General features: G+C 36.8%; 1 protein-coding gene across 1 annotated transcript in view; it reads left to right on the forward strand.

Annotated features, from left to right (window-relative positions):
* The window catches only part of USP12 (ubiquitin specific peptidase 12), a 33,044-nt gene extending 13,799 nt beyond the window's left edge, over positions 1 to 19,245 (forward strand). The window contains exons 3-9 of the mRNA XM_030274977.4: positions 3,356 to 3,569; positions 6,590 to 6,816; positions 11,768 to 11,844; positions 12,039 to 12,122; positions 14,435 to 14,632; positions 15,975 to 16,053; positions 16,606 to 19,245. Of these exons, the coding sequence (XP_030130837.1) occupies positions 3,356 to 3,569; positions 6,590 to 6,816; positions 11,768 to 11,844; positions 12,039 to 12,122; positions 14,435 to 14,632; positions 15,975 to 16,053; positions 16,606 to 16,707 (981 nt within the window). The 3' untranslated portion in view covers positions 16,708 to 19,245. The remainder of the gene's footprint in view (positions 1 to 3,355; positions 3,570 to 6,589; positions 6,817 to 11,767; positions 11,845 to 12,038; positions 12,123 to 14,434; positions 14,633 to 15,974; positions 16,054 to 16,605) is intronic.
* Positions 19,246 to 20,840: the final 1,595 nt, after the last annotated feature.

A 20,840-nucleotide genomic window follows, 5' to 3' on the forward strand; every position in this document is an offset into this window, starting at 1 on the left:
ATTTGAGAGGTAAAAGAAGACCTAAGAAAGGGTAATTATGGGAAACATATGGAAGACCAGATGGTTGATAGGAATGGAAAATTCATCTTAGACTTAAAGGGACAATGTCATTCACTAAAACAGCAGGAAATATCTAAGGTACGTGGTAAGATGAAAGCATTAAGAGTGTGATGTCCCATGTATCCGGACAACCAGAAGCATCAAGTCTGCTTATTATTTCCCTCTTCAGTGCAGTAATGCAAACTGTTCCAATCTATGTGCTTCACAAATTAAATAAATCATTTTATCCAGTTAGGATGAAATAAGATTTTTAATCTCAGAGAACTGCCTTGGAAACTCTTCAGCAGTTTACTAGATTTCTAGAGCAGAAGGTTTGGTTATGCAGTTTCTTGCAGTGGATCCGTGTGTTTTGGAGAAATCCTTTTCACTGGAATGGCTCATTGCAACAAGGAAAAATTGTTGGAGCTGCCAGTGCATCAGAGCTGGGAGGAACCCTAGAGCTGCTCAAAGACTGTGTTCCAAACAGATCTAAGTTCTTGTAAATCTCTTTGTTGAATGGGGTTCAACAAATGCATTTCTTCCCAGTTGTATGTGCATCAGAGGAGTAAGCTATAAGACTAAGTGTTCATGGGTGTGCAGTAGTTTTGTTGCACAGTGTTTTTGTTTTGCCTACTGTCTCATTTTTCCACATAGGTTTGGGAATTTAAAAATTTAGGTTCAGAATTTAAAAGAGAAAAAAAAAGGGGGGGTGTGTGTGTAAAATGCAGAGAATGCAGTATTTTTGTGAAACAATCTGATTTCTCAGAATTTAGAGCAGAAGAGCAATACGAACTGATGAAAAAATGTGGATTTTTTTTTTTAACATCTCCTAGTCATGCACAGCATAAGATGATCCCAACAAGGTCTTTCTTACATTTTCTACTGCTGTTCTGAGGCAGGCTGGAGAGGCATGAAGTCCCACAGTGCAGGGCTTGGGCTCCTGGGTGCTGTGGCTCTGAGGCTGCGCTGGCTGAGCTGGGGAGGAGGAAGGTGTGTCTTGGCAGCACAGCCCACTGCTGAAGGTCCAGGATTAGAAAGCAGAGTGGAGGTGTTGAGTGGGTGGTGGGAGCATGGGGAGGCTGGAGTAAGGCGTTGGGTGTTTCTCTAAAGATGGGAACTGAAGTAATAATGGTGGTAAGGGCAGCATTTGTTCCTTTATCAAATTGAGTAGTTCCATAGTCTAGAAACCTCCCAACCACTTCCTAGTTGTTGTTTTGTACAGATGCCTTTTAATTTTTTTTCATGATTGGGAGGATTTATTTAAAAAAAAATTTGGAGTTTTGAGGTGATAAGGACTGATGCTTTAGAGATAAAACAAATGTGAACTAATTAAATTTTCTTCAGGAGTTTGCTTTCAAACATTCTCCTGTTGCCTGCTGTGTTTCTGAATCTGGTTGGAGAAAGCCTTTTATGAACTTAATCTGGTTGCTTTTATTTCATACTCACAGGCATGTAGGTTAACATACGTTCATATTAAATTAATCTGAATTTTGTTCAGTGTTCCGAGGTCTTCATATTTTGTTCATCTCTCACCGCATGGTTGCCATTCTAATTAATTTATCATCAGACTGCTCCTTTTTAAAATTGGAATCTTATGAAAATTCTAATTTGCTTGCTTTTCATCTTTTGACACTTGCTGTAGAAATTTTAGCAGTTTTCCAGTTTGATTAAATTTTTAGAACTTTCTTAACACTTTAATGTAGTTCTCTTTTTTGTGGCTGTTTCTAATTATAAACTCCTAAACAGCTTACAATATTAAATATTTTGACAGAAGCTACTGTGTGATTTCATCAACTTCCTTTAAGGTAAAAAGCCCCAGTTTTCCTCTTAAGTTCATTGACTTATATGCAGATTTGGACCCCAAAGAAGCTAATATAAGCATTTTCCTAGCTTAAATAAAGAAAAATAATGGATGTTTAATTCATCACTTTAATATGGATACCTTAATGACATTTTAATATCTTTTCTTGTTCTTTGAGTGTGTCTTGGTTATTTAGAACGTAGTTCTTAATATTTAATTCGTTTAAAATAGAGGAAAGTAGTTGCATGGTGCTCTTGTTTGTCTTAATTGGGAGAGAGCAAAAAGTAGTTACTTCCCTGTTATTCCTAAGATGTGAAAGCTTTTAGTTCTTTTTCTCTATTGAAGCAACTTGCTCTTAAAATAATCTCTGAAGGAAGTCTTTGCTATATAATTCTCCTCCTATCACAATGATAAAGTCTCAGAATTTTCCTATCTGTGTGCTGCTATCTCTGTATAACAGAAATCTGAATGTTATTTTCACATTTTGCAGAATGTGTGTAGTGGGTGCGTGCTTCAATTTGCAGGTTGTGTGGCTGCAGCTGAGAGGCTGGATTACTTGCAGTGGGAGATTTTTCCCACACTTTCAATGTTGGATAATAGGTTTCACTGGAGGAGGGCAGCTTAAAATTAGAATGGCAGTGTAAGATTAGAATGGCTTTATCCACTGATGGCTCACCACGCCTTCCCAGGTGTGGTGGGGATGTTTGCAGTGTTGGGGTGAGCTGCAGACAGGGTCAGTGACTTCAGGTGCCCAAAGGAGTCTGAGGAGAGGGGAGCATCTGAGGTGTCCTGCTACTAAGTAGGCTATGGATGCTTTTCCTGCTGATTCTGCTTTCCTCCTTCAGTCCAGTGGCTTGTCTTCTTCAAAGTGTGCACGTTCCAGTTGTGTTCGCTTTTCCCTGCAATCTTGATTGCAAGCTACCGACTGCCATAGCTTTGAATCCTAAGCAGGCCATGTCACACTGGAATTCAGGAGTTTCCTTAAACAAATCTTGTCACCCTGGAACGAGAACTGAAAATATAGGATCAGGTTAAAGTAGTTATTTCGGACTTTGCTGACAACTATTGAGATTTGGAGAATCTAATTCCTGAAGTGTGTGAGACGCTCTCCATTTTCAGCTGAATTTCTTCACAGTACAAGGTCATGCTGTACATGTTCGTTGCCATTGTGACTGATGTGTGATAGACAGATATTTTTACCTGAGCATATTTTGGGAGTTGTGACATTGGGGGTATTTTTTGAACATTTTGACCCAAATAAATGTAAAATATTACAAATAAGTTAAATTTTAAGTGAGACAAAATTAAATAGTGTTGTTCAAGTTAGCCTAGGTGTTTCATGCACTTACATAGTAATCCTTTGTGCAACATCAATACGTTTTTCTACATTAAAGTCAGGAAGAAACTACTTGCAGAAAGTTTGCCCTGCTTATGCCCTCTCTTACAACTTGGAATTAATTTTACCTCTCTACAGTAATGCAATGCAAACTCACAGATCTCTCTCTTATTTTGTAGTTTGGGAATACGTGCTACTGCAATTCAGTTCTCCAGGCACTTTATTTTTGTCGACCATTTCGAGACAAAGTCTTAGCATACAAGAGTCAGCCAAGAAAAAAAGAGAACCTCCTTACATGCTTAGCTGATCTCTTCCACAGTATAGCCACCCAGAAGAAAAAAGTTGGAGTAATACCTCCCAAGAAATTTATAACAAGATTGCGAAAAGAAAATGGTAACTTTTTTCTTTTTCTTGTATAACAATTATAGCAATTATGATTTAATTCTGAAGATGACATAGTGGAATGCCTGTATGTTTGTGCTCTGTAGAATACCTATAGCTCTTGGTGCTGTAGTATAAAGAAGAGGTGGCCCCAGGATAAGAGTGTAACCCTGGAGCAGTTTTGAGAGGGAGTCTTTGTCTCTCTCTCTCTCTCTCCCTCTCTCCCTCTCTTCTTATAGAGCTAAAGTGTATTGTCATACTGTTACTGGCTGCTTATGAAATTGCTTGCTATTTTTGTTTTTCTGGGACTTTAATATTTGTAATCAAAATTCACTATAAAGCCTTTGTTCTTTTTTTTAAAGAAAATATTTTTTGAATGGAGGAATCGGTCTCCCACTCTGAGTCTGTGGAAAAACTTGCCCATAAGAATCTAGATTAAATCCCCCCCTCCTTTTAAAATTGACTTAGAATTTATATGTGTGTAACTTGACCTACTTTTAAAACCACTAAGTAGTTTTGGCAAATTGTTTTTTAAATGTCATCATTATCCTAAATTTCAAGAGATTTCTAGGGATTTTTCACATTACTTGTTTCTTATCTGCAGGGCTAATTCGTCAGAATGCTCTAGAAAATTATTTGATGTTAAAATATAAATGAAGCCTTGTAATCTGCTACTGAATTTGGATACATTTTTATAAAAATACAACTTTTTTTTCCTAAATACTGTATTTAAATAAACTGTATGAGGTACCATGCTTAACACTGCTGCAATAGATACGTTCATACTGGTGCAGTCTTTCCAAGACCATGAATGCAGACTGAAAAAGTGTTTAAATGATGACTATCTCCGTAGTAAAAACAAGAAATAAAATATGACATTCCTAGTTTGACATGACTCTTCCAGCAAATGCATTCCATGAGCTGTAATGATATTGTTAAAAAAAAAGCTCTTGAGTGCTGTTCAATCACTTGCCTGTGCAGAGTAGGAAACTCATTCCCTTCTTTGGCACGTGTACTCGGGTAAGTGTGTTTGTGTTTGGTGCGTTTACAGAAATAGTTTGTTGTAACAAATGCAGAGAATCATTCAGATGGAAAGCAGAAAGCAAACCACAGGAGCCATTAAGTTCATTATAGAAAGTGTTCTTTGTAATGTGTAATTATGTCATGCCACTAAAATTCTACCCAGAGCAAGGCAATTGGAAAACCTTCAGTAACGAAGTCAGATGTGGAAGTTCAACCCCTGTCTTTTTGGGCCTCTTTTAATGATTATACTCTCACCTTTTTACAAATAAATAGCTACATTCAGGCTGCAATTATATGGGTATCGTATATGCCATTAAGTGCTTATTGTAAGGGTATATAATTTTGAAGAATAATATAATTTTTAAAGAATTATAATTCTTATATTATAATCTAGATTAATCTGTTAATCTAGATTCTCTTCAGTCATTATCCAGATGTACCAGGGTGATGACTGAGGACACAGACTTAATGTATTCCGGATTCCAAAGCTGCTGCTTCATCTTTATTTGCAATGTCTGAATATAGCATGCATATATTATACATCTCTGAACTGGAGAGGAGCTTTTCACAAGGGCGTGTAGTGACAGGACAAGGAATGGCTTTAAACTGAAAGAGGCCAGGTTTAGATTAGATATTAGGAAGAAATTATCAACGGTGGTGGTGGTGAGGCACTAGAATAGGTTGCCCAAAGAAGCTCTGGATGCCCCATCCCTGGAAGTGTTCCCTGCCAGGCTGGATGGTGCTTTGAGCAACTCGGTCTTGTTGGAAGGCATTCTTGTCCAGAGCAGGGGAGTTGAAACTGAATAGTCTTTAAGGTCCCTTCTAACCCAAGCAATTCTGTGTTTCTCATTAATGACCTTAAAGTTTAATTGCCTGGGAAGCAGCTGCTGGCTTGAAGTCAGCTGGAGGTGTACCATTGCATTTGCATAAAGTTCTTCTAATTGTAAAATGAACAATCCGTAGCTTTCACTTTGCTGTAGTTAATGCTTATTACTGACTGGGCACGTAGCCCTGACAGGCCTGTGATACTACACTGTGAAGAACCTCTAAAGTCTTTTACCTCAAGAGCCTTGTAGCTCTTGCCTTGCCTTGATTTACTTGATTAAATGTAGACCTTGCAGTTGGCTAGATTGAACTCACTCATCTCAAAAACAGTGTAGTAGTTAATTAAATAAACTACATGGTTCTTACTCTTTGCCTGACCTATTGCACTACTTAACCTCTCCAAATGACCTAGATTAGCATCAGGGTTTCCCTACTTAGCTAATAACCCTGGACCTTTTTTTTCTATTTGAAGTTTATTCCTGGATGCCGTCAGGCGATGCCATCAGACTGTAAAGCTTCCCTGGAGTCTCTGTATGCATTTCAAAACTTGAACTTCACTGAGTATCTTTTTTAGTCACCTATCCACTCCTGTACACTGAAGATCTGTCTCTTAGAACATTCTTGGACTGCCAGAAAAGTGAAGTAATTGCACATTAAAAGACTTGTATGATATTAGCTGGGGATATAGAATGTTTTTTAAATAGGCAGGTAAATTTCCTCTCAGCAATTCCTGGTCAGAGAGAAAAGAAGTAACTATTATAGAATCTGTGTTATCCAAGACATTGACCTAAGCTTGGCAGAGATAGCATAGCCCTTGTGGGAGATCCAAGTGCCATCTGGAAGCTGGGCAGGATGACCTGTACCAGTTCAGGTGGCACCTCACATACATCTGTGTTTAGGTCATTGAATTGTGCCCTGGTTTTCTTGCAGTATGGTTCAGTTTTCAGGTAATTTCAATCAGCTGAGTGATTTCTGTCAGTGCAAGCTGACTTGCTGTCCCCTCTTCCCACCCCCTATTTTTTTGGCTTTGTTTATCAAGTAAGCATTTTGGGTTAGTGTTGTATTGCTGTGAATGATTCAAGATGCGAAATAAAGGACTGGTTTTGAAATATGACTCTCTTAAAAACCTTTCTGTAGTACAGCACTAACTGATCAGTTAGTAAGCCTTCTGTTTTGTCTCGCAGAACTTTTTGATAACTACATGCAGCAGGATGCACACGAGTTCCTAAACTACCTTTTGAATACGATTGCGGACATCTTGCAAGAGGAGAGGAAGCAGGAGAAGCAGAACGGGCGCCTGCCCAACGGCAGCGTGGACAGCGAGAGCAGCAGCCCGCCTGACCCCACCTGGGTGCACGAGATCTTTCAGGGAACATTGACCAACGAAACCAGGTGTCTGACCTGTGAAACTGTAAGTTCTCATGTGCTCTGCAAACAGAATGCTGCCACGTTTCAGAGCTGTGGGCTTCACCGTTCACTTATCCCAGCAGACCAAGATACTAGTTTCTTTCTTCAGTGATCTTTATATTTGTGTGAATATTTGCATTTTTTCTTCATTAGTGAGAACGTTCCAGCAGCTGATGCATGAATTGTGGGAAGAGACATTTGATCAATATTAGGGAAATGCCCAATTAGAATTTTTGTCAGTGTGAACATAATCACCTTCAAACTTTAGATCAGAAAATTCCAAAGTGGTGTACTCTGAAACAAAATAAACTCACTGATTTAAGAGTGGGAGGTTCTTCTCAAATTTAATGTCTTAATAACCTAATGTCATAGTTAGTGATAAATCTCATAATTAAGTATTATGAATCAGTTTCATTGGATTCCTGGTTTTTAAATTTTAAAGCCATTGAAATCAAGATACTAATGGTTGGCTTTTGGCACTTTGATAGTAGGCTGGGATTCTCAAAAAGCATACCTTCATGTTCATGAAAAGTAATCCTTCCCTAAATGTTTGTCCCCAGGAATTCTTCTAATACTACACCCTGAGAAATAAACTTTCTCTGCGTATGCTATGCTAAAATATTTTTGAGAAGTTCTACAATAACAAAAAGAATGTATTTCATAAAAACTTTAAATTGGATTTTACCAGCTTGAGAGAGTAAAAGCAGCACACTTGGAAAATTACAGTAATTCTGTCATGGTCTGTTCCTTAGAGATTGTAAAAAAGCTAAATGACTGTGGTTTTTGTATAACTTCATGCCAATTTTCTTTAACTTAATTAGGTAATGCAGATATGTCAGCATGACGTTGGAAGGGAGGAATTCAAATCTGTATATTTCTCATGTAATTTTCTCAGTCTTCTAGAAATACCCATCTCTTTTATTTCAAAGAAAAGAGTTTCATAATGTCATGTATAATGTAACTGCAGACTATGAGTAATTTAGGTGCTGATTCCACGCTACCATATTCTTTTTCTGGCAGATTTCCCCTCCCTAATAAGTATTTCTTGGCAACTGTCAATTGTTTCTCTTCTAGTTCTTGAGCTGTTCCTTTTTCTTTTTTCCTTGAAACATGAGTTTAGCCTAAGTCTTTTGACAGAACTGGCATCATTACCTTTCCTCACTGTGACATTATGAATTACTGCTGTCAGGATTTTGATTTAGGTACCATCCTTAACGCAATTTTAAAACACTGATATGCTCTTTGCTAGCATGTTTTAGTAGTTATCAGGTCTGTCCCAATTTTGAGATTTCTAGTAACACTGCTTAGGTTTTTTTTGTATTAGCTACTGCTGATAGAAAAATCTAGCTATTGCTGAACAAGATAATAATCAAAGTAATCTGGAAACTATTGTATCAGTTCCTGTTTTATTAGTATATCAGCTTGTGTCTAAAACACAGTGACCTGGGAATGAGCACTTAGAAACACATTTGGACACATTAAATGGGTAATATTATTGTGGATTGTGTCTTATTTTTAAAAATACTAAGTATATATGATTGTTTTGATGCTTATTAGAAGCTGTTGGCATTTAGATTCTTTCAGAATGTTTAGAAATATAAGCTAAAATGTTAGGAGTACTTGAAAATAGCTCATGTACAAGATTACAAGCAATAGTGGATGAATTACTGCTTCTTAATGACAAGACAATAGCCCTAGTATATTTTTAATTTAAATTGGAAAATTATTGCATATTTAATATAAAGCATAACACATATCTTTGCTGCAAGTGACAGACATAATCTTTTAATTGGACCAACCTCCTCTATGTTCCTAAAATGAGGAAAATTTTATTCTGGTTTTGGTTGTCCTGGTTGTGGAAAAGAGCATCCTTCCAGATGCACTGCTCCGTTAGCCCATCTTAAAGATAAAAATTGAACTCTCTAAAGAATGCATTCTTAGTTTATGTATGACAGTGGAGTATAAGGAATATAGATATGGTTCTTTAACAAAGATTTGTGTTGTGAATCAAGCCACTTTATTAAATGCATATGTTACAAAAGGATTGTAATTGTCTTTACGTGTTTTTAATGTGGTCTCTTTATAGTGCTTTCATCCTTCCTTGGTAGAGGCAGAATGATGAAGTGAATGTAAATTTTATGGCTAATTTATAGAAATTATCTGGAAGTTAATTAGTTTTACTGATTTCTCTCATAGTTTAAGGAAGGATAACAGTAAACCAGAAAGTATTATAATTGGCTTCATTAAGATTACATTTCAAACAGCTAAATGTGGCCACTACTTCTACAGAGAAATATAGGAAATTGTCAGTCTCTAGGTGATGGTCTTGCTGTTGGAATCAAGTGACTCTACAAGGCATAAAATTCTTTGACTCAATTCTGCTTTAACTGAGAGAAGGCAATAAGGAAAATCCCAGTGTTCTTTCTTCTATGAGTACTACAGAGCCTTTAGCTCTGCTCAATTTTCTTTTTTTTTTTTTAACCAAGATAAATCACACACTTTTTGTTTCAGCTTCTTTTGAAAATACTTTCTGTTTTAGTACACATGGCAGTCTAGAGCTACAAAAGCTCTTTTGCCAGTGAGCAAATTCACACTGCCAGTGAAATTCCCAAGCATAAGAAATAATGGATTCTGTGAGTGTCAGCCTTCTGAGCTTTGTGTTCTGTGCAGCTTTGGTCATCAGAGTACAGCTGAGCTGTGTGGGTGCAGATTATGTCCTTGATGTGAGAGCAGCGCACCATTCTCTTCAGGCAGAACACTGGAACATCCAAAGTCCTCACTATTACTCAGATGTTCCTGTTAGGAGCACCGAGACAGCTTTCTGAACACATCAGGGCTCAATTCTGCAAGTGCTGAGGTTTTCTGATCATGCCCATCTTTTTTCATTCCATAGGTGATTGAAATATATAGCATTGCTCATTGTAGTCTAAGAAGCTTAGTGATGTTTATTTGAAACAGAACCTTTACAAAAGGTGGGGGGTAGGCTTGTAAGACTCCAGAGTGGCTTTTAATTGTTGTTTTTTTTTTTTTAATTAAAACTATTATGAGTTCATCTTAGAAAAATCTGTTCAAATACTAAGGCTCAAAGAATCTTAAGAATAGCAATTTATAAGTCACCAAAATAAATGGAAAAATCCACTTGGCTATTCTTGCAGTAAAGCCTTTAATGGTTCCTCATGATCCTAAGTGCGCTGTTTTGGCTAACCTGAGTGAGGTGTTTTAAGGCCATATCACAGAGAATGGAAATTGTCCTTTTGTGAATGTCTGTTTTCAGTACCAATCTCTTTTTAACGAAGAACACATCCCTTCCCTCCTCTCCATTGCCCTTACAGCTTTTGTGTGGGATAAAGCTGCATGTGAAATCTGTATTATTTCATGTAATTTTCTTTGATTAGACCAGAAGATGAAGAATTATCTAATTGCATGTCTGAATAACACTGATCACATGACTCTGTAATTCCAGCTGTCCTTGCTGAAGACAGCAGCAGAGTATTTTCTAGAACTGATTTTTTTTTCCGAGCCATTCTTAATCCCCAGTTACGGTGATTTTCACCAGAGTTCTTAATGTAATAAATGCCAGTCTGATAATTCCAAGAGTGATTTGCAAGGAGATATTTTGAAAAAATGTCCACACAACTAAACCATAATACATCCCTGAATACAGGAAATGTGCAGCACACTGAAGGTGCAGGTGGTTTTTTCCCCCCACTCTGAACATTTTGGAAGTTTTCCTAATGTGTTCTGTGATCTCTCCAAAAGTATAAACACTATACTTGAGTATCTGAATATTGCAGTAGCAATGATGTGTACTGACACAGTGGCGTTTTTTGACATGCACACTTAGCTCTTGGAAAGACCAGCAGCAGAACAGTGGGAGCCCAGTCCTCTCACAGATATTAACAGAAGCTTTCAACTTAATTTCCTGGGTGTTTGGATTTGCCCGAAGTTATTAATTCTCAAATATGATCGTCTCGAGCACCTGGCTTTTTATTTTTTTCTCCATGTACACTGCCCTTAGGAGCTGTGTGTTTCTACTCTCTTGATTATCAGAGACTAACTTTCCACTTTTTTTTTCCATTCTGAGTTGAAAGGGGAACACAAATCTCATATATTTAAAAGATCAATTTACATTATTTCCCTGTAGCCATTTCACATTTCCTGCATTCAGTCAAGAAACTGCAGCAAGGTATCTTTTCTAAAAGCATTTACTACTGTATCTAGGCAGAGACCATTGTCATGAATGACATTGACTATCTTTAGATACAGAGAGGACACACTAGCAGGCAAAAGTTAAGGTTGCATATATCTGGTTTTTAAAACTTAATAACATAGTTGGTTTTCAGGGCAGCTGTGGGTTTTTTCATCATTTGTCAGGGTTTGTGGTGGAATTTATTTTCTGCTTCTAGAATGTTCTGTTTTACATTCTTGTTTTTCTTACATTTTTGTGAGAATTGGCTACTGTTCTGCCTCTGTCAGACCAAGCTCTCATTTGCCAAATTTACTGTCTGCTGAGTATGAGTCCAGCCTGGAAGAGACTTCAAAATATTCATGCTGTTTATTAGGTACACTGTGACATGCAAATACATAACTTTCAATGCAAGGGACTTAGAGAAGAACAGAAGTCAGAGCATTAAGCAGAAGAACCGCAGTGATTCTGTTCTTTTGAAAAATCTGAGGTGTAGAAGAAACTTGGCATTAATATCGTTGATCTGAAATCACAGCATAATGACAACTGGCATTACATACACCCAGAGATTCATGCACACTTCACCCTTCCTAAAAAAAAAAGAAAAAATACAGCAAATCTCTGAAACAGAAGGGCCACTTGCAAAATTTTTTAAAGGATATTATAGGGTAAAAGATGCATTCTGTCACTAAAAAGTGGAACTGAAAAACAGAGGTAAATTAGTATTATTTGTTTTAGCTATATTCTATTGGTTCTTCTTTTCATGCAGGTAAGCAGCAAGGATGAAGACTTCCTAGACCTTTCCGTTGATGTGGAGCAGAATACTTCAATCACTCACTGTTTAAGGTAGACACAAGCATCCAGTTTTTTGTGATTTGCCTTTACCTGTTACTCAGAAAGTGGGAAATAAGCTGCCAGTTCTATCTTATGTAGATTGAAATGTATTATGTTATGTTGTTATTGTACATGGATATTTCATATTTATATATGGATATTTCATATTTAAAGTTAGTACTTGCAGCTTTCTTTCTTTGACTCAGGGGTTTCAGCAACACAGAAACTCTGTGCAGTGAGTACAAGTATTACTGTGAAGAGTGTCGCAGTAAGCAAGAAGCGCATAAAAGGTATGGAACAGTTGGGGAAGGAGAAAAATAACCCATGCATTAAGTGAAAATACTCTGGTATTTCTTTTCTGTGTGTGTGTAAAGGAGAGAACACCTTTTTCCCCTTAATTTTCTTCCACTTAAAAGTAACTTGCTTTCCTCTTGCTAGTATTCAGTGTGTCCCTTTCCATGAGTAGTGAGAATCCCTGTAAAGTATTTTGGGACTCCTTTGATCATTATTTATTGTACAAATGGGAAAATGAATAGTCTTAAGAGAAAAATAAGTTAGGAAGCCAAGTTAAAACAAACTGTTGGTGACTAATCAAAGATAATTGGCAATGATGAAAAATCATTGATTGCATGTGGCTTTTTAAACTTAGTTTTGTTTTGAAAATAACTTTTTTTTCCAGTTGCTGAAAGATTCAGTTTGATAGGACTTTTTGTAACTGTTGCTATTAAATGAGTTTCTGATTTCTTAAACATGTTTGATTAGTTGTACTAAACTGCTTGACAGTGCTCCTGAAAATCATCAGAAGTTCTGTGGAAGCCAGAAAATCATTATGTTTGTTTAAAACCAATTCTTGTCTGCCTGAGAATTCTAGTCTTGTTTACACCTTTGAAAAACCTGTCAGTTTGTGTACTGTGTGGTTATTTATTATCTGAGAAAGTATTTAGCTGAAGGAGTGGGAGCTCTGACATGCTCTACTGGTTGTACCGCTGCTGCTGGTTATTTGGCTTACCATAGATTGCATGCACAGCTTTTGCATATCTCATCTGCCAAGTCTGCCTTCACATGTTGCCTAAGCTCCCTAATTGGTGTCTGGTCGAGGTTGTGAATCCAGACCTGGCATGTTTTCTGTTGCCTGAGCTCTTTTTCTGTGTAGGAGGTAATGTGAGCCATGACCAATATAAAATGAGTTGACATTAACCTGTACTGTAGGCACTTCCATGGCAAAACACAGCTTTAATTGCTTATATTTTGGATTTCATGTGGGGTGTAGGTTCAGTTTCACTACAGTCATACTTTTCTTCCATCTCTATTAATAAACAGTTTATCTGTGGTGGTGACTACTCAGCTAGCAAAGATGGTGTACCAAATTTCTTCATCATTGAATGAGCTCCTATTACCAAACACAGTTACATTATAAGGAGAAGACTTAGTTTTGAAAAGAAAACAGAAACTGTAGCCATAATATAATAAAAATGTAGCCTACCCTAAAAAATAGTTGCTCTGTCATCTTTCTGCCCTGCTCCAGCTATTTTCCTTTCCTAGTTCCCTTGTTGGCAGGTGAGTTATCAAGGAATTTGTCCACAGTCCCCTATCTTTTGAAAACCAGTTGCCTTTTACAATTTTCCTGATATTCTGAAAGTGTGTTCCTAATAGACATGTCTGAAACCTGGGCTGTATTGCAGAGACTTTTGAGCTGCCTTAGGGGGTTAAAGTTTGAAAAGTCAGCACTGTGCCGATCTCTAAGGCATTTGGCTGTGCCAAGAAGCAGAGCACTTTGGTTTGGTTGTTCTGTTAGGATGGGCAGATTTATTGCCCAAAGATTTGGAAGTCTGTGTTTGCTGCCAGGCCAGCTATGGTTGGCTGAGGAAGATTTGTAGGCACTCAATACCTGATGCCTAGGGAAAGGAGCTATTGACCCCTCAGTAGAACTAGATCACTTTCTGGCTTTGACTGCCGTAAAACACTGCTGCAACATTTGTATGAAATTTTTGTGCCAGAGCTCAGCCTTATCTTGTTTGGATAGCAAGAGGTAGGTGCATAACAGTGGTCTATTTGTGTTCCATGGACATTTTAAATGAATGGCTAGGAAAGCCTGGAGTAATACTTACGTGACAAAGTGGTGTAACAAAGTTTATTTTAAAGAGCTTGTTTGACTTGGCTGGTTTACTGGGAAATTCAGCTGGAACAGGACCTCTGAAATCGCTCTGTGGCAATACTTGCACTGTAAATCAAGTAGGATCTAGGTTTTGCTTTTGGAACTCTGGAAAGCTATGGGTAGATATACTTAAAGATTGAATTCTGTGCTATGTGCTCTTTATGTCTAAATTATTATGTGAGCTCATCACAGCTGTTGTTATATACCATATTTTACTGTTTTAAATACTCAGTTTAAAAATTTTCAGTTCTCTCTTTAAGTTAAAAACTTCCTTTAGTTTAGCAACACAATATGCTTTTAAACAGCTGATTATTTTGGTTTCTTTTAATGCTTACAAAGGTTTTTAAAGACTTCAGTAAAACAAGTTTCTTGTTTGTTGATACCAACTGAATGTTTAGAATGAATATTGGAAATACTGCTTTTTTTTGGGTTTGTTCCTTTTTTCAGGATGAAAGTAAAAAAGCTGCCTATGATTCTAGCTCTCCATTTGAAGAGATTTAAGTACATGGATCAGCTGCACCGATACACAAAACTCTCTTATAGAGTAGTTTTTCCTTTAGAGCTTCGTTTATTTAACACCTCAGGAGATGCCACCAACCCTGACAGAATGTATGACCTTGTTGCTGTGGTAGTCCATTGTGGAAGGTAATTACTCTGCTTTAAAATAGGGATTTTTTAAATAAACATAACTGTTCTTAAAAGAACAACACAAAGCACCCAGTATCATATAAATCAATAGCATTTAAAGACCTCTTAAAAAGAAACTTTTTTTAGGAAAAAAAATATTGGGGGGAAAACCTACCAGTCCTGACGGAAATTATGGCCTTGTTGTTTGAGAAATCATTGTGAAACATGGTAACTATTTCATGTTACAGATCTAGATATGAACTTAACCGTGTTTAAAAGAAACCCAACACAAAATGCACATTATCGTATAATAATATTTAAAAACAGTTTCTAAGGAAAAAAGCTTTCTTAGGAAGGAAAGCATTATAGAAAGATTAATTTATAAAGCATTTCCTTTAGGGTGTGGTTTTTTTTTTCTTCAGTCTCCAGCAACATTTCCTGAACTATAGCCATGCATTATGAGTTTTCTAGATTACTTTAAAAGTAGGACTGTTAGATTTTGCTATATTCAACAAGTGTTCTTGTGGCTTCAAGGCTTAAAACCAGGTTGTTCTACAAACTTCTTATTGAGTGGATAAAAGCCCCCAAGTTGAAAAGCTGGAAATCATGATTTGACATCTAGAATCACAGAATAATTTATGTTGTGAAGTCAAATACTAAAACTCAAAACAGGGTAACTTTGACATTAGATTAGGTTGCAGTGGTCACAGTTTCGTTACTGGGAATCCTACTTTACTTTCTCTTTGGGCAATTTGCTCCTCTTATTCAGTGTTCTTACAATGACTAAAGAGTACAGTTAAGATAAATAAGTCCCAAATTGGACAATTTTGGAAAATAAGCCTTTGTGCCATAGTTTTCTAGTGCAGTCTTGTTCTGGATTATAAGGCAAATTCTTTCTGACCCTTCTGACCATTTCTGCCTTCTTGGGGACTTTTCCATTCTTGGAGCTGTGGGCAGGAAGGAGATGCCCATGCTCTTTTCACAGTGTTGGTGATCTGGTGCACAGACCTCTCCCTCGGGGGCGGCAACCTTCCCTCCCTGATCTAGGCACAAAAACCATGGGAGTGCTGCTGGCCAGTTCAGCAGTTCCAGAACTGCTTTATTTTCAGTGCCTGTGCTTCTCATTCCTTATTTGAAATTGTAAACCTTTATTTAGCATAATAAGTAAGACCATTTTATGATGATGATCTAAGTAGAAAGTAAAAAAAAAAAAGACAAGACACATCCAACAGAAATTGTAGTGGTAGCCATTTTAATTACTGTTAAGTATTGCTTTTCTACAAGAAAAATAATTAAAGGGAATGCATCTCCACATATATGTGTGTTATGGTTTATGTTCTTTCCTAATTTTATTTTGCAGTGGCCCTAACAGAGGACATTATATTGCAATAGTGAAGAGTCATGATTTTTGGTTGCTTTTTGATGATGATATTGTTGAGGTAAGCCCAACCAGAGCACATGCACCCCCTTTGTGGATCTGATTATCTAAAGTAGAGCGACTGGTGTGCTGATGAAAAGAGGCTTCAACCCCAGTCTAAATGAGCAATAACTGTGTGTGCAAAGCTGTGCCTTACAATTTGACTGCACTTTGAATACTTTGAATTCCATTTAGGCTTTTGTACTTAAAAGAAACTCCTTTCTTTATGACTACTGTCTTTCACCATTGTTTAATAAACTATTCTGTGGAAAGAAGACAAGTAATGATGTAGATAAATTGGGTTTTAGCTTACAATACATAGGAACTTAATGCAATACTTACAACAACACTTAAAAATTTATATATAAAACATACATAGCTGCTGCCCTCTGTGCAGTTGATAGCTGAGGGGAAGCTGAGACATGACAAGTTTAAGAATTATTTGGATTTTATTGTTTTATGTAATTATGTGAAAGTTAATTTGGTTTGGCAATAACTTTTAGAGTCGAGCCTAATTTTATGTGTATATTATGCAAGACATTCCTACTTCAATTTTTTGTGTTTTTACATCCAGAAAATTGATGCACAAGCTATTGAAGAATTCTACGGGTTGACATCAGACATCTCAAAGAACTCTGAGTCTGGTTACATCCTCTTCTATCAGTCTCGGGACTGAGGGGGAGCTGTAGTGAAGAGAGATTTTTGTGTCTCACATCTTCTCTTTCCTGGAATGGAGCAAGCACTGAAGAGAAGGAAAGCAGGGAGCTCTAGGGGCAATAGCACAGTTTGCACACAACTAAGAAAAGAGTTTGGGGTTCTTAAAACTTTTGTATTGTTTTCATTTTATTTGCTCAGGTATCATGCTGACTACACATCTCCACTGCATCCCATAAAAGCAAAAAGAGAGATACCAGCCACTCTTGCAGGAGCTTTCCTTTGGGGAATACCATCTCTGTGGTCCTAGTTCAAAGCCTACTGAAGCCTTCCATGGGCTTCAGTGGCCTTTGAATCAGGTTCTCACTGCGCTGCCAGATTGGTGCAGTTTAGGAGCCTTAGAAATCTGTATTTTATACAGACTTTGTGTATAAAAGGTAAAGGATTCCCTGTGAAATGAGTTTCTTGTGCTTAAGTTTGAAAGAATGAGGTTTGGAGGGTTAACATGTAAGCAAGAAGTTATGTCTGGGCCCAACTCAATTGCCTTCTTGATGGAAGTGGTTTAACTGAAGGTGTAAACTGGTGTCAGGGAGGCAAGGATGCTTTGCTTCTCTGGAGAAGCTTACTTTATTTATAATGTGTGATCGGGAACAATCAGTCAAGGTTATGGCTTTTAATCTCCGTATGGGGAAAGATTTGGTTTGTAATAGTTTATTTTTATTTATAAATTATTGTAACTTAGGATCTTGTGTACTGTGCTCTATTCTAACAAGTACTGGAAATTTTATATATCCCTTTGAATTTAAACTAATTATGTTTAAATATTAAAGGAGAGACAATAAAAATTACAAAAGTGACACCTACAATATCTGAAAAAAATTTATAACACAGAAGAGAGATTTCCTTCTGGAGGAACTGGTATCTAACTCAGGTACTTTATTTAATTAAATCAGAATAGACTCTTCCCATTAATGGGTGAAAAAAGTGATCAAACTGTTGTGTAGAAGATGTAAATCATAAGAAAATGTTGGTGCAGTGGTGGTATACCAGTCTTTGTAGTTCTTTGATGATTTGTTAATGGTTCATACTCTAGGCAAATTAGAATTATTTGGATCGAAGTCAATAATTTTAAGAATATTATTTCCTCTCCTAAAAGCAGATCAACATCTGTTAAGCATTAAATTAAGTCTGAGTAATAAGAAGAAATAGGTTTGGAATTTCATGAGACTGAAGATACCATTCCTGTGAAAGTAATAATATTTAAGTCCTGTATAGTGGAAATTTTTGAAACTAAGTTTACCTTGCTTAAGGTTTATGAAACAGCATTAAGAATTAAATCTTGACAAAACACCTGATCTGTAAAAAATGTGAATTATTTTACATTCTTCACCTAGGAGTACATTGTCTGACAGTAGCTGAATGTAATTTCTGGAAGGTCATTGAATGTGCATTCCAGATTATGGCAATCAGGTCTTGGATGTCCTTGTCACTCCCTTGTCAGCCAGTGATTTTTACATTACTGTAATTTTCTAAGGTTATTTTGTTGATACTGTTACAACTTTTAAAAAGAATGTCTCCTGTCTGCTGCTATAACTGACTATTTACTTACCTGTATCTTTTAGCTCAGGAAATGACTTCACCTATTCACTCAGTTGAACAAATCTTTAACAGGGTCACTAAATAAATTGGGCTATTTAGCAACTATCATACTATAACAAATTGCTTTTGTAAGATGCAGAGTTTCTAATACCTTGGTTTGGCTAGAATTCTTTTATAGAAGATATATATCATGATTAAACTACCATCATTGCAAAGTAAAGCCTAAATATTGTGGGAGGTGCAGAAAAATATGATTGGATTTTTCTGAAAGGATTCAAATAATGTTAACATCTATTTTTTGCTTTCAATAGAAAAAGGATTTAAGGGGTAAATCAATTGAATAATGGTGCATGTTAGAAGGATGAAGTCCTTTACATACTAAAGGTACAGTATTGCTGAAGAACTGTCATATTACCTTTTGCTAATTTGTTTGGTCTTTTTCTTTTTTTCTTATTTTTTCTTTTTTTTTTGTTTTTTTTTTTTTCCTTTTTGTTTTAATGTAGTTGAAAACTGAGGCTAGTTGATAAATGTTTTATACTTTAACAAAATTCAAAACATTTTTGTTGTTTCACTGGTTTTACTCCTGCTATGTATTTTTATAAGATACTGACTTTTATTTTGTATAGGGGTTTTGAGATAGTATTCCAAATTATATATTTCATTTTTCTTTTAGTGCAGCTGAAATAATTGTAAGTTTTTAATTAAACTGATGTCAGAAACTGCAATGTAAAACAGAATTAAGAGACAGAAATTTGAAATATAACTGATTGGTATGTAAAACAATATAGGATTTTTTCTTGACTGTAATACAGTGAGGAGTGTGGGAAAGTTGTCAGTTGTTGTAAATGGTGGAATTTATTTGCTGTATAACTATGTAAATGTTGATTGGGATTGCAGTCCCTTATTTTGTATATTGGAGCAAAAAAACTTCTAATAAATAAAGATATGTTCTCTAAAGATACATACTGTGTCCTTTGTGGAGCCCAGATGGTCAGTCAGCTGCCTTTTGTACTGTATAATGTTTTCAGACAAAAAAAAAACTCTATGTGGAACTTGCTGTATTAGGCCAACTGCCCTGAGCCCTGGGCAGAGAGGTGTGTGTAAATACACTGCATTAAGTATCTTACTCCGTGTGTTGTTAGGGAAATCATAGGGTGGCAGACATGGTTTGGGGTGGTGTGCTGCTCTAGGACTAGTTTTTGATAAGTGTGGTCTCTGAGGTAGAAGAGAAGGGAGTTTTAAATATTGTTCTTCCTGGACTTCTTCTCCCTTAAATTTGTACCTTGCCACAAAATACATGCCCAAGTTACTCAAGGGATTTCGATCACCACCTTGTGGGAGGGAAAAGAGAAGGAAAGAAAAATGGGAGAATTTACAGCATTAACATGTGAGAGAGTGACAAAGGACTGCTGTCCAGCATCAGAAATACAAGCTGTAGCTGGTTACAGTATCCATGGATGATCTGGGACCATTCTTCACTTGGAGTCCACTCTTCTTTTGTAATGGAAGTAAATAAACTTGAGGTTTCACAAACAGCTCAGACCCTGCCATAGTTGTAGTTGTGACGACTGTATCTGTAGCTTTTCATTGCCCAGAAATGGTGACTTTTAGGTGTTGGGTTACGTGTAGGAATAGTTAAACCAAGTTACATTTTCGGAATTTAATCATAAATCAGGTTGTATCTCCTTGGGTGGCATTCAGGTGGTGGTAGCACACAGGGATTTGGGGCCACTTCAGATCCCCCACCACAGGCTGTGCCATCTGCATTGGGCTGGCAGAGTAATGTTAGATCCACAGAACTGTATCCTTCTGGAGCAGCAGCTTGAAGCTGGGAATGGCATCCTGGTTTGTTCCCTGTGGAAGAGGGTGGTGGTTTGTATCTGTGGATTTGGTTTTTTTCTTTTCATTTGGTCATTGGTTTGCAGTTTCTAAACATTGTCTGAGAACAGTTTCTTGAAATAGTATTCATAGATGAAACCACCTCTTTGGTTACCTTTATCTCTAAAAGAAGAAGATATTTCAGTGCATGTTAATTACCTGTGGGCTGCAGTATTACACTGATGATACTTTTGTGACTTTTAGAAAGGCTTAAACAGTGCAGGTATTGATTTTTTTTTTCCAAAGATTGGCTGTACTTTGTAAGGTTTCCACTTTTCCCCCACATTTGTCCAAGTTGATCTTAAATTTGTGTGTCTTGGAAATTCAGGGTTTTTTTTCCCTCTTGACAATGCGCTGTTAATGGTTTTGGTCTTCTAAGGCTTCAAAGTCCTCTAACCTCTCACAGCATAATGTGAGATGTATAATACATTAGTCTCTTTACCTGTGAGCCTCCAAGAACTCAATTATTACTGAATTAATATTCTACATAATCTGTATTCAAGGGTAGTTCACTTTGCAGTGGCTTTGCCACTGATTGATTGCCGTAAATGAACTGTGCAAGTCAACTACCATGCAAACAAACACAAGTTTCTTAAATACAGAGATCCCTGAAATCCATTGTTTCCTGTTTTGATGATAAGAGTGTGGTGAGGCAGTAATGAACTTTCTTTGGACTTT

The sequence above is a fragment of the Taeniopygia guttata genome, chromosome 1, assembly GCF_048771995.1.
Source record: "Taeniopygia guttata chromosome 1, bTaeGut7.mat, whole genome shotgun sequence".
NCBI lineage: Eukaryota > Metazoa > Chordata > Aves > Passeriformes > Estrildidae > Taeniopygia > Taeniopygia guttata.